The sequence below is a fragment of the Aulonocara sp. 'chitande type north' Nkhata Bay genome, linkage group LG3 (assembly GCF_057382095.1).
Source record: "Aulonocara sp. 'chitande type north' Nkhata Bay isolate Kocher_YH1m ecotype deep benthic linkage group LG3, A_spYH_male_GT1.1, whole genome shotgun sequence".
Lineage (NCBI taxonomy): Eukaryota > Metazoa > Chordata > Actinopteri > Cichliformes > Cichlidae > Aulonocara > Aulonocara sp. 'chitande type north' Nkhata Bay.
The window spans coordinates 75,587,920-75,614,528 of record NC_141346.1 but is presented as its reverse complement, the minus strand read 5'-3'; the positions used below and the strand labels follow the sequence as shown (position 1 = coordinate 75,614,528).

Here is a 26,609-nt window from a genome sequence, read left to right as displayed (position 1 = left end):
ATGATTTCTCTTCCTGTATTTCAGAGTAAAGACTGAAGTGACAAATGGAAGCATGTTTAAAAAACACAATGTGAGAGAGACGTTGAGGTCCTTAGAAGTTACCCTGGGTTTTTCTGTCACCCTGCTAGATGTTACACACCTTGTTATTGGACTGATTTCTACTGCTGGACTACTCCTGCGGAGAGTAACAATACTCTTACTAATTAGCTCCCTTTCACACCTTTGGGGATATTTATTTTTGTGTTTGCAGCGCTGTGAGCCAGAACAGCGAGAGAAAAATCTGCAACAGCGACGAGCCGAATGCTTACGTGAATCGCAGCAGCTGCACATGTGCTACGCTGAATTAGAGGATATCTTTGCTCTGGATTTCTATTTCTACTTTTTCATTTCTATATGATTCTTCTTGCATCTAAACAAAGATGATTCAATTTGCTAAATGTTGATGGCTCTTCGTGCTCAGGTGTAAATGAGACGTAATATTTGCTCTTGGTTTGGTTCTCCTGTACAGAACCTTGCAGTACAACAGAAACCTAAAAACATTATTTGTAGTTGTTATTCTTAGTTGTTCTGCTGCCTAAATACCACAGGGTCTGATTATGAAGTTATTGAGCTGCACATACTTTACGACCTGCTTAAGTTCGAGGTCACAGCGTCTGTAGAGCAGCTGGAACATAATGAAGTCTACAAGGTTAAAGTTTTCTGTTGGGTCTGTGTTTCCACAAGCCCCGCTAATTCTAGAGACTTATTCATCATGAAGAAAACAAGACAGTCGATCGATCGATTACTTGCGCAAGGGAGGCCTCTCATCTGTGTCTAGCACGACAATGACCCTGATGATGGCCTCCTCTCGCTGCCTTTTATTGACAAACTTCAAACAATAGTTTACAAGACACCTCCCCTTGCAACCCCCTTTGGTTACAAAGACAAGTCACTGTATGTAAATGTATACCGTATTTTCACGACCATAAGGCGCACTTAAAAGTCTTTTTCTTCAAAAAGTACGGCGCGCCCTATAGCGCAGTGCGCCCTTTGTATTGTAAGGAGGACGTAGTAGAGAACACCATGAGAACGCTAAAGGGTGAAGTGTGTGCGTTGACTTTATTGCACATACCTGTATAAAAGAACAGGTATGTGCATTATGCAGGACATCGTTGTTTTAACAACCCTGAAAATGGCAAAGAGACACGCTTACGAAGCACAGTTTAAACTGAAGGCCATCAGCTACGCGGAGGAACATGGAAATCGAGCAGCGGCGAGAGAATTTAAGATTAACGAATCGATGGTTCGCAAGTAGAGGAAGCTGGAAAACAAGCTCCGACAGGTCAAGAAAACGCAGCTGAGTTTCCGCGGACATAAGGCGAGGTGGCCCGAGTTGGAGGAAAGACTCGAGCGGTGGATCATCGAGCAAAGAACGAGCGGGAGAAGCGTTTCGACGGTCACCATTCGGCTAAAAGCAGTTTCACTAGCTGAAGAGATGAACATTGAACATTTCCAAGGAGGCCCGTCTTGGTGCTTTCGTTTCATGAAACGGTGCCATTTTTCCCTCCGGACCAGGACTACGGTAGCGCAGCAACTTCCAGCGGATTATAAGGAAAAGCTGGCCATCTTCCGCTCCTACTGCAGCAAACACATCGGCGACAAACACATCCAGCCCAGCCACATCACAAACATGGACGAGGTCCCGCTCACTTTCGACATCCCGGTGAGTCACACTGTGGAGAAGAAGGGGACCAGCACGGTAGCGATACGCACAACGGGTATGAAAAGTCTTTTTTTACTGTTGTGCTTGGCTGCCATGCTAATGGACAGAAACTGCCGCCTATGGTGATTTTTAAGCGAAAGACTTTGCCTAAAGAGAAGTTTCCAGCAGGAATCATCATTAAGGCAAATGAAAAGGGCTGGATGGATGAGGAAATGATGAAAGAGTGGCTGAGGGAGGTGTATGTAAGGAGACCAGGTGGTTTTTTCCACGCATCACCATCGCTCTTAATCTGTGACTCTATGCGTGCCCACCTCACAGCCGATGTGAAAAAACTAGTGAAACAAATTAACTGTGAGCTTGCTGTCATTCCGGGAGGCCTGACAAAGGAACTCCAACCGCTGGACATCGGTGTTCAAAGTAAGGCTGCGAGCGGCCTGGGAGCAATGGATGACCGATGGAGACCACAGTTTCACCAAGAGTGGAAGGCAGCGCCGGGCGAGTTACGCCACAATTTGCCAATGGATTGTAGATGCTTGGGCTAACATGTCTGCTGGCACTGTTGTTCGAGCTTTCGCAAAAGCCGCCATCATTTCCGAGGAGCCGCACGGCACGGAAAGTGACTCTGACAGTGAAGAAAGTGAACCTGGCATGTTTGATGGAGATTTAGCGCAGCTGTTCAATTCAGACACAGAGGATGAGGACTTCGATGGGTTTGATGATAAAAATGTGAGTACCAAACTTTGTTTTGCTCCTGCTTTATTTTTAAATATGCACACTTGTATGCTTGTGTGTTGTTGTTGATGATGACGATTACCGGTAATAGAAATGTGAGTAAGGTACCGAACTCAGGTTTGCTCCCGCTTTATTTTTAAATACGCATATGGTACTTGTATGCGCCCTATAATCCAGTGCGCCTTATGTGTGTGTTAAATACAGTAATGGCACACATAACTGAGACTGCGCCTTTTAGTACAGTGCGTCTTATGGTCGTGAAAATACGGTATATGTGTGAACTTCTGTAAGAATGTGTGTGTGTGTGTGTTATGTGAGAATTTGTGTGTGTGTGTGTGTGTGTGTGTGTGTGTGTGAGTGCGTCTATGTGGTATGGATTGACATTTGACCTGCGCTGTACCTGGGCTCCGGGGACATTTCGACTTTTTGCTGTGTATTCATGTGTCCCCCTAAAACATGACTTGTAAATGCATTTTTAAGTGTCTAAATAATAATTTTTTCTACTTCTTATGAGGTCATTATTTATCTTTTGACCTGTATTTGCTTAAACTGTAGTGTAAATTCATTTATTAAACTATAATTAAAAGATTTTCTGATTTTCTTAAAAGTCCACCTATACCCCTCACCTGATTTTTGTGTATTCCAGTGTATTGCACAGCGACGTTTCGAGTTAGAGTGGATGTGTGTAGGTACTGCAATTTAATACACATTTTCAATACACACGGCCGGAAGTCATTGTGATTGGTAGGCTATATATATAGGCGGTACCTACAGGAAACGGCGCCACAACTTTCGCGCGCGTGCCCTTTAACAAGTGTATGTCGACGGCAATACGAAGACGGATTAAAAACACAAAGGTAAGCCTTTTTTAATGTAAAATGCACCATGACTTTAATACTATATGAAATTATAGGTGCACAGGCCTATATTAAACTGGTTTAATTTATGCTTTATGGACTGTTAGTGAGTCTTTGAAGAAGTAAAACGGCCCCAGCGTTTGTCATTGAGTAAATAAAATAGGGCTGACGACTAACCGCGTCAACGCGATAAAGCGGGCTAACCCGTGTTAGGATTTACTCGGTGTTAAAGCATTATTGTGGCTTAAACGTGTTAATGCCGACATCGCGACTAACGCGATTAACAATTAAACCAGCGCAGTCTGAGTCAAAATCCCTGATGTCGCTGTTAGCTAATTTCGGGCAGTTTGTCCAATGTCTGTCATTCTGCTGACAGCCCTAAAATAAAAGCAAGGGTATAAGTGTATTTAGTCGTGTATTTATTTATATGCCTGAAGAAAAAACTTCTTACAGTTTTGATGCCTAAGCTTTCTCAGTACTTGTATCACTCTCTGCAGTCGCCATTACAGAAATGTCACATGTCGCCATTTTGAGTACTAGGCCTTTAACATTTTAAAAGAAGGCATAAATTAGCACTATGAATAAGTCAGCTGTGTTTATGCTGTAAACTACACTACTGCTAGTTCTGCTACTACTGATGATGATGACAATGATGACGATAATCGTAATACTTTATATGCTTTGGTAATACAGCCAATCGTACAGGAGAACATGCGAAGGAGACGCATTCCTCCACGGGAGGATGCAGTCTGTCATGTTTCTGCTGGAAGGGACAAACTGGGACTTGATATCCACTACATAAATGCCTTCAAAGGTAAGTTGGTCTTTAGTTTGGATTAGATTTGGAGTTTGTCACTTTGTCTTTTGTCACTCACTTGGTATGCCTCTGCAATTCAGGTCGGGGCATTTTCACGACTGTTCCATTCCAAAAAGGAGACTTTCTTTTGGAATACAGAGGTAAACTCATAACAAAAGAAGAATGTGAGCGGAGACACAGAGTTTATCATGACAGCCTGAAGGTGTTCATGTTTGAATTCAAGTTTGATGGAAAACTCTGGTGGTGCGTATTATATCAGTGTAGTTTGATTAAGATTAAATGACACATTGCTTTTGATTTATGAAAAAAAAAGCTTCCTAACTAACTAGTTAAGCTAATACTTTTTTGCCTAACCCCACAGTGTGGATGCATCTCAAGAAGATGGGTCATTAGGCAGACTTGTCAACGACAACCACATCAGTCCAAGTGCTAAGATGAAAATATTAAATATCAATGGAAAGCCCCATCTATGCTTATTTGCAAGCAGAGACATAAGTCCAGGCGAAGAAATAGACTATAATTATGGTGACTCGGATTGGCTCTGGAGATGCAAGGTATTTCTACAATTGTACTTTTTGGAACTGATAAATTGCATACCCTAAGCCATTTTTACATTTGTACCTACTCAAATTGGCTTAACGTGACTTAGGGCATCTAGTTTTTCACTGAAATTGAGTATCACCTACTGTGCCTGGGGTAACTATAGCAATGCAGCCGAGCATCCAGTGATATAAATGCCACAGCAAGCATGGACGTCAAGGTGACAAAATGCCTGCTGCTCAGTCTATACTTTAGTGTTCAATTCAGGGATCACGCTGTTAATTTTGGTCGCTATTTCAAACATTTCAGAGTTTCAAAAATGATGGCTTGGATTTTCACGAAGGAGGCGCACTCATAACTTATCGAGTGACACCATTGACCAGCCACCTGGTGGCATTCAGTCTATGTCAAATTTTCTGATCACTTTGGATCACTTGGAACCTTGGTGCAGTAGTTACTGAAAAACTACATGGTACTATAACCTACTGGAAAAACAGGGGTAGGTACTAATGGAAAACAGGCAATTGTGATGGCTGCCACATCAAAGCCCTCTAAAAGCACTAAAAAAATATCAGCAGGTATGCAGAAATAAAAAATGGCTTTCGGTTTCTAAATTTTAACAGTGATTGATGTTTAATGTGATTCTACACAGCAAAATCTCCAGTGTTAAATTAACACTGGAGAGTGTCTATAAGGGTCCACACCTCTGAGTGTTAAATACAACACTGTTGAGTGTTAAATTAACACTTTTGACAGTGTTATATGTTTAAAAGTAACCTAGTCAGTTTTGAAGATTAACAATGGCTAACACTGAGCAGTGCTGATTTTCTAACACTGGAAAATAACTCAAAATGTTAGAAATATTCCAGTGTTAGAAAATCAGCACTGCTCAGTGTTAGTCTTTGTTAATCTTCAAAACTGACTAGGTTACTTTTAAACATATAACACTGTCAAAAGTGTTAATTCAACACTCAACAGTGTTGTGTGGACCCATATAGACACTCTCTAGTGTTAATTTAACACTGGAGATTTTGCTGTGTAGCCTCTTTAGTTAGATTCATTTTAAATTTTGTCCCTTGAAGATAAATGGGCCCTAGTGACAGTTCGTTGCTGCTACAGGTGATTGTTTTACTCCTTTAGCAATGGCTTAAAAAATAAAGAAATCACACTGACTATTTGTCTCTTAATCATAGGGCCTTAAATTCTCTATACATGACAGTGAATATTTTAAAGACAATAGCTTGAAACTTATCTTTCTCATACAGTTTATTTAATGTTTCAAAAGCCTCTTCAAAAATGCACTGTATATTCATTCTCTATCTGTTACACACGAAGACTGAGACCAGCCAGATTCAGAAGACTGTGAGCTGCCTAAAGCCGCAACCAAACAGCTTTCCAAACAATGATCTGGACCTGAAACATCCAGAGCCTGAAAGGGTAAATATAATCCAGTGTACCACTTAATGAACTAATAATTTAATCTATCATCATTCTTTATGGATGCTGTGTGTGTTTGGCAGTCACCTGGGTGTGATGTGATTTACATGGACCGTGGCTTGTAGGTCCTTTTCATTGTTTCAAAGTGCAAGTCTGGATAACATCTGAGTGTGTGTGTGTGTGTGTGTGTTAACCACCCAAATGTGACTTAGGAGGACCACACTGTTATTGGGGGACTCCGTCAAAGTTTGCTTCATGGTGACATCACTCTGGTTTTAGGAGGGGTCTTCTCGTATGTCTTGACAGTTTGACCTACAGCATGCAGAGCTGACTGCATGTGCTTTGTTTCTATGTTGAAATTTTTTGAAACTCAGGCTTGAACATTAAGATAGATAGTACTATACAACTTCTTAACTTGTTTTAGGCACTTTTTACTGCTGTAATGCATGGGCTCTCTCTGGCTGTGTACTCTGGCTTCTTCCCACAGTCCAAAGATGTAGCTTATGGGGTTAGGTTAACTGGTGATTCAAAACTGCCCTTTGGTGTGAATGCAAATGCTTGTCCTTCCATGTTAGACTGGCGATCTGTCCAGGTTGTACTGCCCTATGGTAGCTGGTATAGGCCCCAAAACTGCTACCCCACAATCCTGATAAGGATAAGTGGAAGAGGATGGATGATTGCAAAGGAATCAGTTGTTAATTATTGTAGCCAGTATTTTTTTCAGAAGAAAACATTTCTTGAGTGGAAAGCCCCCCCCCCCCCCACACACACACACACATGCAAATTAAAGACAGAAGCACAGGACTGCCCAGTACAGTTGCAAGAAGAGCACTTGGTCTAATCTTTGTGCCATCTTTTCTTTGTTGCAGGATCTTGATGAAGAAATGCCTCAGCAAGGCTCAGAAGCCATGCATTCTTCTTCAGTGCAAGATTTTGAAGAGGTAACATTGACCTAGGACAGATTTTAATGAATGTTTCTCATGCACGATGTGTACCTTACGCTATTTGCCGATAGTGAAATGGTCTATTCATCCTCTTGAGTGATGCATTTTTAGTAACTGTCAGATTACTGTTCTTTTGTCTTCATTCTCTATCTGTTACACACGAAGACTGAGACCAGCCAGATTCAGAAGACTGTGAGCTGCCTAAAGCCGCAACCAAACAGCTTTCCAAACAATGATCTGGACCTGAAACATCCAGAGCCTGAAAGGGTAAATATAATCCAGTGTACCACTTAATGAACTAATAATTTAATCTATCATCATTCTTTATGGATGCCGTGTGTGTGTGTGTTTGGCAGTCACCTGGGTGTGATGTGATTTACATGGACCGTGGCTTGTAGGTCCTTTTCATTGTTTCAAAGTGCAAGTCTGGATAACATCTGAGTGTGTGTGTGTGTGTGTGTTAACCACCCAAATGTGACTTAGGAGGACCACACTGTTATTGGGGGACTCCGTCAAAGTTTGCTTCATGGTGACATCACTCTGGTTTTAGGAGGGGTCTTCTCGTATGTCTTGACAGTTTGACCTACAGCATGCAGAGCTGACTGCATGTGCTTTGTTTCTATGTTGAAATTTTTTGAAACTCAGGCTTGAACATTAAGATAGATAGTACTATACAACTTCTTAACTTGTTTTAGGCACTTTTTACTGCTGTAATGCATGGGCTCTCTCTGGCTGTGTACTCTGGCTTCTTCCCACAGTCCAAAGATGTAGCTTATGGGGTTAGGTTAACTGGTGATTCAAAACTGCCCTTTGGTGTGAATGCAAATGCTTGTCCTTCCATGTTAGACTGGCGATCTGTCCAGGTTGTACTGCCCTATGGTAGCTGGTATAGGCCCCAAAACTGCTACCCCACAATCCTGATAAGGATAAGTGGAAGAGGATGGATGATTGCAAAGGAATCAGTTGTTAATTATTGTAGCCAGTATTTTTTTCAGAAGAAAACATTTCTTGAGTGGAAAGCCCCCCCCCCCCCCCCCCCCACACACACACACACACACACACACACATGCAAATTAAAGACAGAAGCACAGGACTGCCCAGTACAGTTGCAAGAAGAGCACTTGGTCTAATCTTTGTGCCATCTTTTCTTTGTTGCAGGATCTTGATGAAGAAATGCCTCAGCAAGGCTCAGAAGCCATGCATTCTTCTTCAGTGCAAGATTTTGAAGAGGTAACATTGACCTAGGACAGATTTTAATGAATGTTTCTCATGCACGATGTGTACCTTACGCTATTTGCCGATAGTGAAATGGTCTATTCATCCTCTTGAGTGATGCATTTTTAGTAACTGTCAGATTACTGTTCTTTTGTCTTCATTCTCTATCTGTTACACACGAAGACTGAGACCAGCCAGATTCAGAAGACTGTGAGCTGCCTAAAGCCGCAACCAAACAGCTTTCCAAACAATGATCTGGACCTGAAACATCCAGAGCCTGAAAGGGTAAATATAATCCAGTGTACCACTTAATGAACTAATAATTTAATCTATCATCATTCTTTATGGATGCTGTGTGTGTGTTTGTGTTTGGCAGTCACCTGGGTGTGATGTGATTTACATGGACTGTGGCTTGTAGGTCCTTTTCATTGTTTCAAAGTGCAAGTCTGGATAACATCTGAGTGTGTGTGTGTGTGTGTTAACCACCCAAATGTGACTTAGGAGGACCACACTGTTATTGGGAGACTCCGTCAAAGTTTGCTTCATGGTGACATCACTCTGGTTTTAGGAGGGGTCTTCTCGTATTTCTTGACAGTTTGACCTACAGCATGCAGAACTGACTACATGTGCTTTGTTTCTATGTGGTTTGAAACTCAGGCTTGAACATTAAGATAGATAGTACTATACAACTTCTTAACTTGTTTTAGGCACTTTTTACTGCTGTAATGCATGGGCTCTCTCTGGCTGTGTACTCTGGCTTCTTCCCACAGTCCAAAGATGTAGCTTATGGGGTTAGGTTAACTGGTGATTCAAAACTGCCCTTTGGTGTGAATGCAAATGCTTGTCCTTCCATGTTAGACTGGCGATCTGTCCAGGTTGTACTGCCCTATGGTAGCTGGTATAGGCCCCAAAACGATTAGTTATGTCTATAACTTCTGTTCCCTGAAGGAGAGGAACGAGGTACAACACATAAGTATGGGATATCACGCCCTCGCGTGTCCTGGCTGAAGAAACCTTTATTCACGCCTTTACGGCAGATGACGTGTGATGACACGCGCAAGGCCCCGCCCGCACATATAGCCGCTGCCATCACCGTCATCCCTCAGTTCGATAGCCGCTCTTCACCGAGCCAACTGCTCAGTGGGGCCACCCTGTGTTGTACCTCGTTCCTCTCCTTCAGGGAACAGAAGTTATAGACATAACTAATCGTTCCCTTTCAGTCGATTCACTCGGTACAACACATAAGTATGGGACCTATATACACGCCCCGCAGAGCAGCCACCGAACCGGAACGGGACCACCACATCCTTAGTGAGTGGTAGACCCAGCAGAAAGGACAGCATGAGCCACCGAAGGGGCTGTAACGTCCAACCGATAAAACCGCACAAAAGTGTGCGGCGACGCCCAATTAGCCGCTGCACAAATATCAGCCACAGGCACCCCTCTAAAAAGAGCCCATGAGGTCGCCATCCCCCTGGTGGAATGAGCTCCCACCCCGTGGGGCAACGCAAAACCTCCGGTGCTGTATGCCAGCGAGATAGCTTCTACAATCCAGTGGGACAGCCTCTGTCTGGACAGAGCTCTACCCCTATTCGGATTAGCGAAGCAGACAAACAACTGGTCACACAAACGCACATCCCGAGTGCGCTCAATGTAGGTGCGTAGCGCACGCACCGGACAAAGAGAATGCACCCTCCTCTGCTCCTCAGATTCAAAAGGAGGGGAGCAAAAGCTCAGCAACTCAAACTCCATTGAACTATAAGATGCAGGCATGACCTTGGGAAGATAGGCGGCATTCGGACGCAATACGACCTTGCGGCCATCAGGAGAAAACTGTGTGCAGGCAGGATGCACAGACAGCGCATGAAGGTCCCCCACTCGCTTCGCCGAGGCCAAAGCGAGAAGTAATGCGGTCTTATACGAAAGAAGTTTCATATCTACCGACTCAACGGGTTCAAACGGAGGGCCACAAAGGGCCTCCAGCACCAAAGACAAGTCCCAAGCCGGGACACTGGACTTAAGCACGGGCCTCAGCCGGCGAACCCCTTTCAGAAAACGCACGGCGAGGGGATGCGCACCTGGTGTCACCCCGTCAAAACCGATATGACAAGCAGATATAGCCGCTAAATAAACCTTGATCGTCGAAAACGAAAGGCCTTTATCCAACAGCTCCTGCAGGAATGTCAAAACATCCACAATAGAGCACTGAAATGGGAGAGTGTGGCGGTCCTGGCACCATCGCTCGAAGGCTCGCCATTTGTAAGCGTACAAGCCTCTAGTAGACGAGGCCCTGGCGCTCTGAATCGTCGCTACCACACTAGGTGGCAGACCCTTAGCAACCAAGTTTAACCTCTCAGCAGGTAAGCATGAAGGTGCCACAGATCCGGGCGCGGATGAAACACTTCCCCCCCCGCCTGAGAGAGGAGATCCCTGCGGAGAGGAAGCTGCCAAGGACTTGCTGCAAGCAGGCTGATTATTTCTGCATACCACGACTTCGCGGGCCACCAAGGGGCCACCAGGATCAGAGAGAGGGAATGCCGACGCACCCTCTCCAGAATTGGAGATATCATTTCCACTGGGGGAAATGCATACAGGAGCACGTCTGGCCATTGGTGCGCTAGCGCGTCCAAGCCCAAGGGTGCATCGTGGTCGATTATGGAGAAGTACAGGGGGCAGTGAGCATTCACCCTGGAAGCAAAAAGATCTATTTGCGCCTCGCCAAATAGATCCCAAATCTGAGCCACTATTGAAGGGTGTAACCTCCATTCTCTCACCAGAGGACCCCCCCTGGAGAGAAGGTCCGGCCCCAGGTTCAGGTGGCCCGGGACATGGGTGGCTCTTAGAGTCAGAAAATGAACACTGCACCATAACAGCAGAGAGTGAGACAGCTGCAACAGGGGAGGAGAGCGTGTTCCTCCCTGCCTGTTTATATAAGACACCACTGTTGAATTGTCCGTCCTGACTAAGACATGCTGGCCCTGCAGGACTGGACGGAAACGCTTTAGAGCTAAGAACACTGCTAACAGCTCTAAGTGGTTGATGTGCAGCTGGCGCTGAGCCGCGGACCAGATCCCTCTCACTGACGCACCCTCGCACAGCGCTCCCCACCCACTTAGGGAAGCATCTGTGGACACCACCTTGCGAAACAACACCCTCCCAATCCGAGAGCCCTGGTGCAGTAGCCCGGGCTCCCTCCAAGGACGGAGAGCTAGCATGCAAGACGCAGTCACCGGCAGCCTCCTCCGGAGGTGACGCGAAGCACACAAACGGTGAGAGAGAGTCCAGCGTTGAAACGCTCTCATTTTCAACAGCCCAAGCGGCACTACGGCGATCATAGATGCCATCATGCCCAACAAGCGCAATATCGTCTGGAAACGCAGTCTGCGTCCCAGCTGAAATTGAGCGAGGCAGCGATGAAACGCGGCCACTCTGTGCTCTGACAACCGTGCGCGGCTGGAAAGAGAGCATATTTCCAGACCGAGAAAAGCGATCTGTTGACCTGGGATTAGCGAGCTCTTCTGAAAGTTCACAGAGAACCCCAGTGTCTGAATGTGTGACAGAACCCGCGACAGCTGCGTCTCCGCCTGTTCTCTGGAGCAAGCCACGAGAGCCCAGTCGTCCAGGTAGGCCAAGATGCGGATGCCCCTCTTCCTGAGGGGCGCTAGCGCTGCCTCGGCACATTTCGTAAAGGTGCGGGGAGCGAGCGACAGCCCGAACGGCAGCACTAGGTATTCGTAGGCTACGCCCTCGAATGCAAACCTCAGAAACTGCCTGTGTTTCGGGTGTATAGCGACATGAAAATAAGCATCTGTTAGATCGATTGTCGCAAACCAATCTCCCGGGCCGACTGCACTCAGGAGCTGTCTGAGTGTTAGCATCTTGAACCTGTACGTTCGCAGGTACGTGTTCAAGACTCGCAGGTCGAGGGTGGGACGAAGCCCTCCCCCTTTCTTCGGAATGACAAAATAACGGCTGTACCAACCTTTGTCCGTCTCCGAAGCGGGGACCACCCGTATTGCTCTCTTCTGTAATAGCGCCTGTATTTCCTCTCTGAGTACCAAGGCTGCCTCGGGGTTGACAATCGTGTTCACGACTCTTTGGAAACGAGGCGGCTTGACCCGGAACTGCAACCGGTAACCCATGGCAACGGTTTGCAGCACCCACGGAGAGGGGGCGCAAGCGCGCCACTGAGGGAAGTGAGCAGCCAGCCGGCTGGCCTGCAGCACTGACGGCGGGGCGCCGTCGCCCCCCAGTGTGTCTGCAGGGGACTGCATCCCCTGCCTGACCTGGCTCATTTCGCCTGCAGGTTGAGCATTTGAGATTGTTTGAGAGTAAACAACACTCTTTATTGATTGCAACATGGGAACATGTACATTTATACATTTTGTTGGGTGCACCTTTTCCGGGGCATAACAATGAAAAACAGCGGGAACACTCGATGTGGTCGCTTGAACATTCAACACATCTGAACCGTGTGCAGGGGTTATGTGCTTGGGAGACCGCGATAGGGAAGTGCAGCGCCTTCTGGGGCTGACAACCTGAACAGAACTTAAGCGGCACCTCTTGTGCGGCAACAGAGGGGTAAGAGCAGCGTCTCCCTGCTGCCGGATCCCTTCCCCACTCGCAATCACAGCTAGGAGGGCTGAGGCTTCTTCCTCCTGGGCGTCGGGTCCCGTCGGGGGCCCGGGGGAGGGCCTTTGCCCCAGGCCGACTGGCGTGGAGCTCGGGCCGGAGTACGTGCTCTCGCCGGCGGCCCTCCCACTCCAGCAGTGGGCGCCGGTCTCTTGCCAGCTGTCAGAGGAGCGGCGGGCCAGTGAGAGCTAGCAGTGGGCTTGGGCTGGGGCTGGCGTCTGGGGATGATGTCGCGCAGAGCTTCCGTCTGCTTCTTCCTCAGATCGAATCTAGCCTGAATGGCTTCAAGTGAATGTCCGAATAACCCAGCCGCAGACACTGGTGCGTCCAGATACACAGCTCTGTCTCTATCAGGGACGTCGGAGAGGGTCAGCCACAGGTGCCTCTGCGCCACCACTGTCGAAGCCATCCCCCTGCCCAGGGAGAGCGCTGCACAGCGAGACGCACGGAGGATGTAATCCGTGGTGACTCTAACCTCGTTAAGAAGAGGTGACAGCGGGCTGTCCTCCGGAACCAGCGATCCAAGCTCCGCCAGGCACATTGCTTGGTACGTCTGGAGCATGGTGACGGAGCTCATGGCTCGAGCGGTGCCGGCCTGAGCCCGATAAATCTTCTCCAGCTGCGAGGCCGAGAATCTGCAGTGCTTGGACAGCAGAGTTGCGGGGCCACCGACACCATGGTTATGGGACGGGGCCAGATAAGCAGCCAGAGACGGCTCCATAGGGGGTGGGTTAGCTAAACCAGCTCCCTCGGCGCCGTCCAATTCCATGTACTGTCCATAGCCGGGCACAGTGACGCGGGTAGACAGAGGTTTGTCCCATGACGCTGTTAGCTCGCAGAGAAAGTCTGGGAACATGGGGAGGCAGTTTTTGGCCGTTGCGGGCTCCGGTGGAAGGAAAAAACCCGCAAACCGCGACGGCTTCCGAGCTGGTGGAGGAGAGGGCCAGTCCACCTGCAGCTTCTCAGCGGCACGGCGAAACAGGGAGAAAAGAGAGGTGTCATCGTGGCCGACCGGCGCAGCAGCGGCGGCATATTGGGTCGACAATGAGCTCTCCTGCTCATCCTCCGACAAACCATGGATGTCCAGGCCGATGTCCAGCACGTCATCGTCTTCCTGGGGAGCGCTGGCGGGCTTCAACCCAGGCTGAAGCCCGTCAGCGCTCCTGCATGGTTCCGGTCCGTCATCGGCTAACCCGTCAACGTATTCCATGTGGTCAGCCCAGCTAATCGCGGGGACATCGACCTGAAAATTTTCGTCTTCGGACTCGGACGAAGCCGGGGCTCCAGACTCGGAAAGAAGAGGGTCATGCCGTGCGACAGCCGAGCGTCCCAGCACTCTTTCCACAAACGTCACCCGTCTTTCCAGGGTCGAGCGTCGGAGCTGGCGACAAAACGCACAAGCTTCGGGCTCCGTCAACGCTCTCCTAGCGTGGACGATCCCCAGGCAGACAGGGCAGGCATCGTGCTGGTCGCTGTCGTGCAAAGAGAAACCACATCCCTGAGGACAGGGGCGAACAGAAGATTTCTGCTTTGCTCGCTTCGGTTTGGAGTCCATTCCCAAAACGCAAAGCGAAACGCTGCACAAGAAAAACTTGAAAATAGCGCTCCGCGGGCAGCCTACGCACCAGCTGGGCGGTGGAGGCTAACACCAACAGGGGCAGTTAAGCTAGGTTCAAGTTGGCAGACAACGGAGCTAACTAGCAGTAGCTAGCTAGCCCAACTCAGCAGAGGTGTTCTCAGCGAGGTGAAGAGCGTAAGAACTGAGGGATGACGGTGATGGCAGCGGCTATATGTGCGGGCGGGGCCTTGCGCGTGTCATCACACGTCATCTGCCGTAAAGGCGTGAATAAAGGTTTCTTCAGCCAGGACACGCGAGGGCGTGATATCCCATACTTATGTGTTGTACCGAGTGAATCGACTGAAAGGGAACTGCTACCCCACAATCCTGATAAGGATAAGTGGAAGAGGATGGATGATTGCAAAGGAATCAGTTGTTAATTATTGTAGCCAGTATTTTTTTCAGAAGAAAACATTTCTTGAGTGGAAAGCCCCCCCCCCCCCCCCCCCCCCCCCCCCACACATGCAAATTAAAGACAGAAGCACAGGACTGCCCAGTACAGTTGCAAGAAGAGCACTTGGTCTAATCTTTGTGCCATCTTTTCTTTGTTGCAGGATCTTGATGAAGAAATGCCTCAGCAAGGCTCAGAAGCCATGCATTCTTCTTCAGTGCAAGATTTTGAAGAGGTAACATTGACCTAGGACAGATTTTAATGAATGTTTCTCATGCACGATGTGTACCTTACGCTATTTGCCGATAGTGAAATGGTCTATTCATCCTCTTGAGTGATGCATTTTTAGTAACTGTCAGATTACTGTTCTTTTGTCTTCATTCTCTATCTGTTACACACGAAGACTGAGACCAGCCAGATTCAGAAGACTGTGAGCTGCCTAAAGCCGCAACCAAACAGCTTTCCAAACAATGATCTGGACCTGAAACATCCAGAGCCTGAAAGGGTAAATATAATCCAGTGTACCACTTAATGAACTAATAATTTAATCTATCATCATTCTTTATGGATGCTGTGTGTGTGTTTGTGTTTGGCAGTCACCTGGGTGTGATGTGATTTACATGGACTGTGGCTTGTAGGTCCTTTTCATTGTTTCAAAGTGCAAGTCTGGATAACATCTGAGTGTGTGTGTGTGTGTGTGTGTGTTAACCACCCAAATGTGACTTAGGAGGACCACACTGTTATTGGGAGACTCTGTCAAAGTTTGCTTCATGGTGACATCACTCTGGTTTTAGGAGGGGTCTTCTCGTATTTCTTGACAGTTTGACCTACAGCATGCAGAACTGACTACATGTGCTTTGTTTCTATGTGGTTTGAAACTCAGGCTTGAACATTAAGATAGATAGTACTATACAACTTAACTTGTTTTAGGCACTTTTTACTGCTGGTAGTGCATGGGCTCTCTCGCTGTGTACTCTGGCTTCTTCCCACAGTCCAAAGATGTAGCTTATGGGGTTAGGTTAACTGGTGATTCAAAACTGCCCTTTGGTGTGAATGCAAATGCTTGTCCTTCCATGTTAGACTGGTGATCTGTCCAGGTTGTACTGCCCTATGGTAGCTGGTATAGGCCCCAAAACTGCTACCCCACAATCCTGATAAGGATAAGTGGAAGAGGATGGATGATTGCAAAGGAATCAGTTGTTAATTATTGTAGCCAGTATTTTTTTCAGAAGAAAACATTTCTTGAGTGGAAAGCCCCCCCCCCCCCCCCCCCCCCCCCCACACACACACACACATGCAAATTAAAGACAGAAGCACAGGACTGCCCAGTACAGTTGCAAGAAGAGCACTTGGTCTAATCTTTGTGCCATCTTTTCTTTGTTGCAGGATCTTGATGAAGAAATGCCTCAGCAAGGCTCAGAAGCCATGCATTCTTCTTCAGTGCAAGATTTTGAAGAGGTAACATTGACCTAGGACAGATTTTAATGAATGTTTCTCATGCACGATGTGTACCTTACGCTATTTGCCGATAGTGAAATGGTCTATTCATCCTCTTGAGTGATGCATTTTTAGTAACTGTCAGATTACTGTTCTTTTGTCTTCATTCTCTATCTGTTACACACGAAGACTGAGACCAGCCAGATTCAGAAGACTGTGAGCTGCCTAAAGCCACAACCAAACAGCTTTCCAAACAATGATCTGGACCTGAAACATCCAGAGCCTGAAAGGGTAAATATAATCCAGTGTACCACTTAATGAACTAATAATTTAATCTATCATCATTCTTTATGGATGCTGTGTGTGTGTGTGTTTGGCAGTCACCTGGGTGTGATGTGATTTACATGGACCGTGGCTTGTAGGTCCTTTTCATTGTTTCAAAGTGCAAGTCTGGATAACATCTGAGTGTGTGTGTGTGTGTGTGTGTTAACCACCCAAATGTGACTTAGGAGGACCACACTGTTATTGGGGGACTCCGTCAAAGTTTGCTTCATGGTGACATCACTCTGGTTTTAGGAGGGGTCTTCTCGTATGTCTTGACAGTTTGACCTACAGCATGCAGAGCTGACTGCATGTGCTTTGTTTCTATGTTGAAATTTTTTGAAACTCAGGCTTGAACATTAAGATAGATAGTACTATACAACTTCTTAACTTGTTTTAGGCACTTTTTACTGCTGTAATGCATGGGCTCTCTCTGGCTGTGTACTCTGGCTTCTTCCCACAGTCCAAAGATGTAGCTTATGGGGTTAGGTTAACTGGTGATTCAAAACTGCCCTTTGGTGTGAATGCAAATGCTTGTCCTTCCATGTTAGACTGGCGATCTGTCCAGGTTGTACTGCCCTATGGTAGCTGGTATAGGCCCCAAAACTGCTACCCCACAATCCTGATAAGGATAAGTGGAAGAGGATGGATGATTGCAAAGGAATCAGTTGTTAATTATTGTAGCCAGTATTTTTTTCAGAAGAAAACATTTCTTGAGTGGAAAGCCCCCCCCCCCCCACACACACACACACATGCAAATTAAAGACAGAAGCACAGGACTGCCCAGTACAGTTGCAAGAAGAGCACTTGGTCTAATCTTTGTGCCATCTTTTCTTTGTTGCAGGATCTTGATGAAGAAATGCCTCAGCAAGGCTCAGAAGCCATGCATTCTTCTTCAGTGCAAGATTTTGAAGAGGTAACATTGACCTAGGACAGATTTTAATGAATGTTTCTCATGCACGATGTGTACCTTACGCTATTTGCCGATAGTGAAATGGTCTATTCATCCTCTTGAGTGATGCATTTTTAGTAACTGTCAGATTACTGTTCTTTTGTCTTCATTCTCTATCTGTTACACACGAAGACTGAGACCAGCCAGATTCAGAAGACTCTGAGCTGCCTAAAGCCGCAACCAAACAGCTTTCCAAACAATGATCTGGACCTGAAACATCCAGAGCCTGAAAGGGTAAATATAATCCAGTGTACCACTTAATGAACTAATAATTTAATCTATCATCATTCTTTATGGATGCTGTGTGTGTGTTTGTGTTTGGCAGTCACCTGGGTGTGATGTGATTTACATGGACTGTGGCTTGTAGGTCCTTTTCATTGTTTCAAAGTGCAAGTCTGGATAACATCTGAGTGTGTGTGTGTGTGTGTGTGTGTGTGTTAACCACCCAAATGTGACTTAGGAGGACCACACTGTTATTGGGAGACTCTGTCAAAGTTTGCTTCATGGTGACATCACTCTGGTTTTAGGAGGGGTCTTCTCGTATTTCTTGACAGTTTGACCTACAGCATGCAGAACTGACTACATGTGCTTTGTTTCTATGTGGTTTGAAACTCAGGCTTGAACATTAAGATAGATAGTACTATACAACTTAACTTGTTTTAGGCACTTTTTACTGCTGGTAGTGCATGGGCTCTCTCGCTGTGTACTCTGGCTTCTTCCCACAGTCCAAAGATGTAGCTTATGGGGTTAGGTTAACTGGTGATTCAAAACTGCCCTTTGGTGTGAATGCAAATGCTTGTCCTTCCATGTTAGACTGGTGATCTGTCCAGGTTGTACTGCCCTATGGTAGCTGGTATAGGCCCCAAAACTGCTACCCCACAATCCTGATAAGGATAAGTGGAAGAGGATGGATGATTGCAAAGGAATCAGTTGTTAATTATTGTAGCCAGTATTTTTTTCAGAAGAAAACATTTCTTGAGTGGAAAGCCCCCCCCCCACACACACACACACACACATGCAAATTAAAGACAGAAGCACAGGACTGCCCAGTACAGTTGCAAGAAGAGCACTTGGTCTAATCTTTGTGCCATCTTTTCTTTGTTGCAGGATCTTGATGAAGAAATGCCTCAGCAAGGCTCAGAAGCCATGCATTCTTCTTCAGTGCAAGATTTTGAAGAGGTAACATTGACCTAGGACAGATTTTAATGAATGTTTCTCATGCACGATGTGTACCTTACGCTATTTGCCAATAGTGAAATGGTCTATTCATCCTCTTGAGTGATGCATTTTTAGTAACTGTCAGATTACTGTTCTTTTGTCTTCATTCTCTATCTGTTACACACGAAGACTGAGACCAGCCAGATTCAGAAGACTGTGAGCTGCCTAAAGCCACAACCAAACAGCTTTCCAAACAATGATCTGGACCTGAAACATCCAGAGCCTGAAAGGGTAAATATAATCCAGTGTACCACTTAATGAACTAATAATTTAATCTATCATCATTCTTTATGGATGCTGTGTGTGTGTGTGTTTGGCAGTCACCTGGGTGTGATGTGATTTACATGGACGAAGTTTATTAGTTGATATCTGCAACTGAATTGAAAACACACCTTTCCAACTGTCCAAAACAAATAAATGTTGCAATATTTTGCTAACAGTGTCACAATCATCGTCTGGTGTGCACAACAATATCATCTTTGGACAAGTGCATTCAGTGTGTGGGACCGGTTTCCTCCCTCAAGTGGCTTGGCTTTAAGTGCAAAGGTGAGACATTTAGTGAATAGGTACAGTGTATAGTAAAAAGCATTAATAGAGTTCAACAAGTTAAGACGTGCTGAAATGAACACTGCTCCCTTTTTAATTAATGGGTGGTCACGTCTAATTAAAGAAATGCAGTATTACCTCATTGGTGCAGGACCTTGTAAAAATGGTATACTTGGGATTGTCCTCAATTCCCCATTCCATAACATAAACTGCTCAAAATAATAAAGGGAACACTTAAACAATGCGATGTTACTCCAAGTCAGTCACACTTCTGTGAAATCAAACTGTTCACTTAGGAAGTAACACTGACAACCAGTTTCACATGCTGTTTTGCAAATAGAGTAGACAACAAGTGGAAATTATAGTCAATTCACCATAATAAAGGACTGGTTCTGCAGGTGGTGACCACAGACCACTTCTCAGCACCTATGCTTTCTGGCTGATGTTATGGTCACTTTTGAATGCTGGCGGTGATTTCATTTTAGTGGTAGCATGAGACAGTCTACAACCCACACAAGGGGCTCAGGTAGTGCAGCTCATCTAGCGTAGCACATCAATGTGAGCTGTGGCAAGAAGGTTTGCTGTGTCTGTTAGTGTAGTGTCCAGAGCATGGAGGTGCTACCTGGATGTGGAGTAGGCCATAGGAGGGCAACAACCCAGCAGCAGGACCGCTACCTCCACCTTTGTGCAAGGAGGAACAAGAGGAGCCCTGCAAAATGACCTCAAACAGGCCACAAATGTGCATCTGTCTGCTCAAATGGTCAGAAACTGACTTCATGAGGGTGACTTGAGGGTCCAGCATCCACAGGTGGGGATTGAGCTTGCAGTCCAACACCATGCAGGATGTTTGGCATTTGCCAGAAAACACAAAGTTTGGCAACTTCAGCACGGGCACCCTATGCTCCTCACAGCTGAAAGGAGGTTCAAACTGAGCACGTGACAGTCTGGAGATGCCGTGGGGAATGTTCTGCTGCCTGCAACATCCTCCAGCATGATCATATTGGCAGTGGGTCAGTAATGGTGAGGGGTGGCATTTCTGTGCCTGCCAGAGAGCCTGACTGTCATTGGGTAACAAGATGAGGTCCTCGGACCCTTTGTGAGACCACATGCTGGTGCATTTGGCCCTGGGGTCCACCTAATGCGAGACGACACTGGGCCTCATGTGGCTGGAGTATGTCAGCAGTTCCTCCATGACAAAGGCATTGATGCTATGGACTGGCCCGCCTGTTCCCCAGACCTGAATCCAATTGAGCACATCTGGGACATCATGTCTCACTCCATCCACCACAAACTGTCCAGGGGTTGGCAGATGCTTTAGTCCAGGTCTTGGAGGAGATCCTTCAGGAGACCATCCGCCACCTCATCCCGAGCATGCCCAGGCATTGTAGGGAAGTCGTACAGGCATCTGGAGGCCACACACATTCAACTACACACTTTCATGCCACTCAACTACCTAAAGAACAAAGTATTTAATAAGAATAATTCCTTCATTCACATCTGGGATGTCCTTTTTTGGGGGGGGGAGGGGGATTAGCAGTGTATGTGTAGTCATTAAAATATCCTTAATGTGAACAGTTTTGTTTTTTTTTGTTTTTTCAGCATTTGACATTACTGCAATGCTTTGACAAAAAACTACTTCACTTAAATAGAACTGCAAAGCTAAATTAAGTCTATCAAAATGTGTTTCAGTTTGTTTAGGGGTCTGGCACAAATCTTGCCTTGCAAAATTGGCAAATCAGAATTGCCACCAGTCAACACAGGTGTGTATCCCATTCATATTTGGCTTGACTTTTTTTCAGTTTATTTTTTACCTGTCTAAAGTATTGATCAATTAAAAAAACTTTTGTTCTTACATTCCAGAAAGAAGAAATTTCTGAATATTCAGGGGAGGATGGATTGCCACATTCAGTTCTGGATCAAATATCAAGCGATGATGATGGCAACCACAGCATATCAGAAGAAGAATATGTGCCAGATTCAGAGTCATATGATGAAGATTCAGATGAAGACATCTCATTATTGCCAAGCACATCAAAAGGTCTGCTATGCCAAGATGACATCTCCAAAGCGCATGAACAATCAGATTCAACGAATTTAATCCACAACTTGACAAAGGACAAGCCACAAGATAAAAGTGAGCTTTGCGAAACTGAATCAGAAAAAATGACTTTAAGTAAAAGAAATTACTGCTATTTTTGTGGCAAACCACAAGCTAAAATTTCCCGCCACCTGAAAACGCACAAAACGGCTCCTGATGTTGTGCATGCATTTTCCCTGCCTAGAGACTCAAACGAGCGTAAAAGTCTGTTAGAGAAATTGAGAAATAAGGGAAATTTTAAGCATAATGCTGCAGTTTTGCATGGTGGAGTGGGACCACTGAAAGTGAAGAGAAGACCCAAGATTAAAGCAGTAGAGGGAAAGTTTGCTCATTGCTTTTATTGTCAAGGGATGTATGTTCGCAAGGATCTTTGGAGACATGTCCGCAGATGTCCTAACAAACCAAAAGATGACACGGATAAAGAACCTGGAAGAACCAAAGTACTCGGCCTGGCTTTAACTCTGGAGTCTCAGTGTTATCCGCAGGTGTCAAGTGGAGTCTGGAAGGTTCTTGCTGTTATGAAACAAGATGAGATTGCCTCAGCTGTGCGAAATGACTTTACTGTTATTCAGTTTGCCCAGTCCCTCTACAATAAACATGGACAAGACCCTACAAAGTATGATTATATACGACAGAAGCTTCGTGAAGCGGGACGTTTGTTGTTGTGTCTGCGCACAGAATTCTCAGTGCATAACATGGAAGAAGCTATTAAGCCTGCTAATTTCCAGAGAGTTGTGCAAGCAGTAAAGAAAGTTTCAGGTTTTGATGAAGAGACACTGTCATACAAAACTCCAAGCCTTGCGCTGAAACTGGGACATACACTGCATAAAATGTCTGACATTATCCATTGTCGTGCCCTCATGACAGAGGATGAAGCCCTAATCAAGTCCACTGATGCGTTCAAGAAGTTGTATGTCTCCAAATGGTCTGAGATGGTGTCTCACCGTGCCTTGAACACATTGAGTGAGGCAAAGTTTAACAAGCCATCAACATTGCCCTTTACAGAAGATGTTCGGATTCTCCATCACTACCTTCAAAAATCTGCAGAAAGTGCCTTTTGCAGCTTGGAGAACGAAGCCACAGCTCAGAATTATGCCCAACTTGCACAAGTTACACTCTCACAAATCATTGTGTTCAACCGAAGACGTTCTGGAGAGGTTTCAAAGATGCGCCTCAAAAGTTTTCTTGAAAGAGACAAAACAGCACTCCACACAGATGTTGCCATGGGGCTCTCAGAAATGGAACAGAGACTCTGTAACTATTTCTGTAGAATAGAAATAATGGGAAAAAGGGACAGAAATGTTCCAGTTCTGCTAACACAAAGCATGCTGGATGCTCTGTCACTACTGGTTAGTAGGAGGCCTGACTGTGGTATTTGTGCCACTAATATCTACCTCTTTGCAAGACCCCGATCAATGAGTCATTACAGAGGAATGGACTCCTTGCGTGTTCATGCACACCAGTGTGGAGCAAAGCAGCCTGAGTATCTAAGATCGACACAGCTCAGAAAACATGTTGCCACACTCTCACAAGTCCTTAATTTGAAAAACAACGAACTTGATCAGGTTGCAGATTTCCTGGGTCATGATATCCGCGTTCACCGCGAATTCTACAGATTACCAGTTCCCACAACACAGCTGGCCAAGATTTCCAAACTGCTTTTAACACTGGAAAAAGGACAACTTTCCCAGATCCAGGGGAAATCACTGGATGAGATCAAAATAGAAGGTTTGTATTGAAAGGAGCAAATATTAGGGCAGTAGTTGAATATTATGCTTTATCAACCGAATTAAAACCTAAAAGCACAGACCATTCTGTTAAATGTCCATGATTTAAGGTTCTTGAAGTCTATTGTTTCATCACTTTGCAACATTTGGCAAACTGCAGAGTGGTGGCCTTAAATAGTAAAACTATGTACTATAATTTCCAGTATTTGTTCTGTATTTTGTCATATCTCGTTGTTAATGTGAGGTTTTTGGGGGGTTTGTGTTTGGTTTTTTGGGGGGGTTTTCCCACAATTTCTCAGATGAAATTGCATTAAGTGATGCTGAAACAAAGGACAGTGAGAGTGAATCAGATGATGATGACACAGCACTCACAATGTTGGCGTGTGGCACCAGTGAGCCTGTACATGCAGTAGCTGATTCCACAAACACAGCGCAGCTCCAAGACACTGTAGATTGTGGTAAGTTACCACTAGCTTGGTTTCTGTGGATAAAATGTTTGTTACAAATATTAAAACTTAATCAAATTGTGTAATCAGCAGATGAAGGACCACTCACAATGCCTGCAGCAAGTGAGACTGCTGCTCCCTCTGAAGGTAAGGGGTGCAGTTGGTTCTCTAAGCTTATTATTGTTTCATCACTTTGCAACATATGGCAAACTGCAGAGTGGTGGCAAAAAGTCACTTGGATGAGTGACAAAATGTTTCTCCCACTGAAAACGCTACGTCCAGATTAACAGAATCAACGTTTTGGGATTTACTTACCTGGATGATTGAGCATGCATCAAGAGACTTTTATTCAACTTTTTATTCAGTCTTTTATTCACAGCGGAACACTAAATGTCTCATTTTAGAAATTTGATAAATTTTCAAAGAGAATTTTAGCTCGTTTTGATATTGATGGTAGCAACACATTTCAGAAGTTAGTACAGGGTAGCATCCATTCTTTTAACCACCAAATGTTTTTTGTTTTTTTTGTTTGGTTTTTTGTTTGTTTTAACTACTACTACTTTATATATCTTCCAGAGAAAAATGCTGCTCAATCCCACAATTCCCGAAGAGCTCCCAAAAACATGTGGTCCAAGGCTGAGGTTGCTGCAGTGATGAGGCATTTTAAAGACCACATAAACGAAGGGAAACTAGCCACCAAAAATGAATGCAGTCATTGCAAATTGGTAGAAGATCCGGTGTTGGCAGGAAGAACAGTTCAAAACATAAGAGATTTTGTAAGAAACAGAGGATTAACTGCAAAAAGGCAGAAAAAAATGAACTAAAATAACTGTTTAGAGAGCTGTGGTTTTACATCTTGGTCAGATTGCCAATTGTTGTTAACACTGATGTTCTGTTTAAAGAAAAAAAAGTTCTTGTTAAATACAGAAGTAGTTTGTATTTCATAATTTTTACATTTAATTTATTTAGGGTTTTTTTTGACGGGTTATATTTAAAATAAAAAATTATAAATGCATATTTTCTCCCCTTAATATTTACCTTTAAACTATTAAAATTCATTTTAAATGTTTTTAATTTTTCTGTTTTCTATATTTTTATATTTCTGTGGGAAGCGTGGGCATTTTTGTCCATAGATTTCTTTTTTTATTTATGGTTAAAATTAATGTTCAGATCCAAGAACACTAATAAAATGATGTTCCAGTAATCCTGTGTCCTGTCAGATGTGTATTCATGGTAATGATGAGCTATTTACATATTACATCATTGTCCCTTTAAAGACCCAATATTGTTTTTTTTGGACCTCATAAAACACATTGTTGTCAAGTGGACAATGTCTCCAGAAAACACAATAGAGTCTGGTTGGTGTGTATCAGTTTATCTAGACTTCTATAGGGAGTGTATGAGGTCTGAAGTGACCCAAATTTTTTTCAGATTTTTTCGAACACTTTAACCTCGCTCCCTTGGCTCTAAGTCCTTTCAAAAGGGTAGTCCACTTAAACCACCACCGGGCGGATTGACGTAGTATAGTCCCGCCATACCACATAGACCCGTGTGTGTGTGTGTGTGTGTGTGTGTGTGTGTGTGTGTGTGTGTGTGTGTGTGTGTGTGTGTGTGTGTGTGTGTGTGTGTGTGTGTGTGTGTGTGTGTGTGTGTGTGTGTGTGTGTGTGTGTCAGACCTCCTGCTGACCAAAGGGTCGTAAACCCAGGAAGCTTACATCAATAGAAACAGGTCTTTCAGAGAGGATGTATCTACAATAAAACCTCCCCCAGCACAGAGTGGCTGGAGAGGTGGTCAGGATCAAAGGAATGGCTTTGATCCTACTGCTTGAACTAAGACTGTACAAATTTAAGAAACACAATGGCAACATTCAACAATTAGACTTAACATTTCCCTCCTTTTTGTCATTGTATACTTAAATTTCAACTTATGCACCCTTTGTTTGGACAGTGTCAGTGTAGATTTCATTCATGCACAGTAAACTACATCCTATACATAAGCAAATCAGTCTCAACAGTTCAAAAACAGGAATTAATATTTTCAAAAGAAGATGCCACCAAGGACCAGACGGTAACCAAGCTATCCAGCCTTGTGGCGGATCTACTCCTGTCGTGCAATTCATTATGTATTTCTGCAAGTAAACAACTGAATGTCAAAGGTCAAACAAGAAGAATCATCATTCTCAAAAATCATATGTCTCTACAATCCAACTGTATACAGACATAGGTATTTAAACGCATCAGTCGACTTTATTGTTTGTCCATGTGGCTCTCAGCTAACTTGTAAGCTGCAGCCTGGTCAACACCCGTCTTTATGACTCCTATCAACCCCCCAAATCTTCTCACTGTAGGCATCCTGTGGGGGTTAGAGTCAACTGGTGAATTATCTGCATTTACAACTCTTCTCCTGTCCTGTTGTCACCACAGAAAAAGCTTTGTAAAGGAAATTGGATCAAGGTGTTTTGATCTTCTTGGCTCAAAACCTCAAGTGTTCATGATGTGAATGTAGACAAAAGGCTTCTCTGTTTACATCCTTCTTGCAAAAGACAAAAGAATAGGTGATGTTGCCATGTTCCATGGTTAATCTCCAACTTGGGCTAATCCATTGTCCTTCATACACATAGGCAATTGGCCTGTTTCCAGTTCGTTTAACTGTATAATGTCCTGCAACAAGTCATATTCTTTGAGTCAGACGAGCAGGTCTGTCCTACCAGAGCAGTTCACCTTCCCAGCTACTGGTGAATCAACCTTCCATTCAGGTTCAGAGCAGTTGAAAAGTTGGCAGTGTTCCCGGATGTGTTGCTAAGGCAACCAAACAAACTGTCTCGCTCTCAGTGATGCTATATGGCCACAGTCCAGAAGAATGTGTAGCCAGTGGCATCACAAGCATAACCATTGGTCTCGTTGTTTATGTGAGCGGTTGTGTTCATAAACTGCCACCAGTAGTTGTTGAAAACCCATGCTGGTACTGGGTGTGGTTTG

At 45.0% G+C, this 26,609-nt stretch overlaps 1 protein-coding gene across 2 annotated transcripts; it reads left to right on the top strand.

The window, feature by feature from the left end:
- Positions 1-625: 625 nt before the first annotated feature.
- LOC147337045 (uncharacterized) lies at positions 626-24,834 on the top strand. Of its 2 annotated transcripts, XM_086287193.1 has the most exons (21): positions 626-3,291; positions 3,985-4,105; positions 4,189-4,351; positions 4,470-4,662; positions 5,984-6,085; positions 6,955-7,026; positions 7,195-7,296; positions 8,188-8,259; positions 8,428-8,529; positions 15,049-15,120; positions 15,289-15,390; positions 16,272-16,343; positions 16,512-16,613; positions 17,488-17,559; positions 17,728-17,829; positions 18,703-18,774; positions 18,943-19,044; positions 19,254-19,359; positions 23,484-23,642; positions 23,721-23,777; positions 24,207-24,834. In XM_086287193.1, the coding sequence occupies exons 1-21, from the start codon at positions 3,253-3,255 to the stop codon at positions 24,452-24,454; spliced, it is 2,232 nt and encodes a 743-aa protein (XP_086143319.1). In that variant the 5' UTR covers positions 626-3,252; the 3' UTR covers positions 24,455-24,834. The 2 variants fall into 2 exon arrangements, with proteins under 2 accessions (XP_086143319.1, XP_086143318.1); XM_086287192.1 differs by lacking the exons at positions 626-3,291; positions 3,985-4,105; positions 4,189-4,351; ... (13 more) ...; positions 18,943-19,044; positions 19,254-19,359 and adding an exon at positions 21,382-23,185 and having other exon boundaries at positions 23,724-23,777.
- The last annotated feature ends 1,775 nt before the right edge of the window (positions 24,835-26,609 follow it).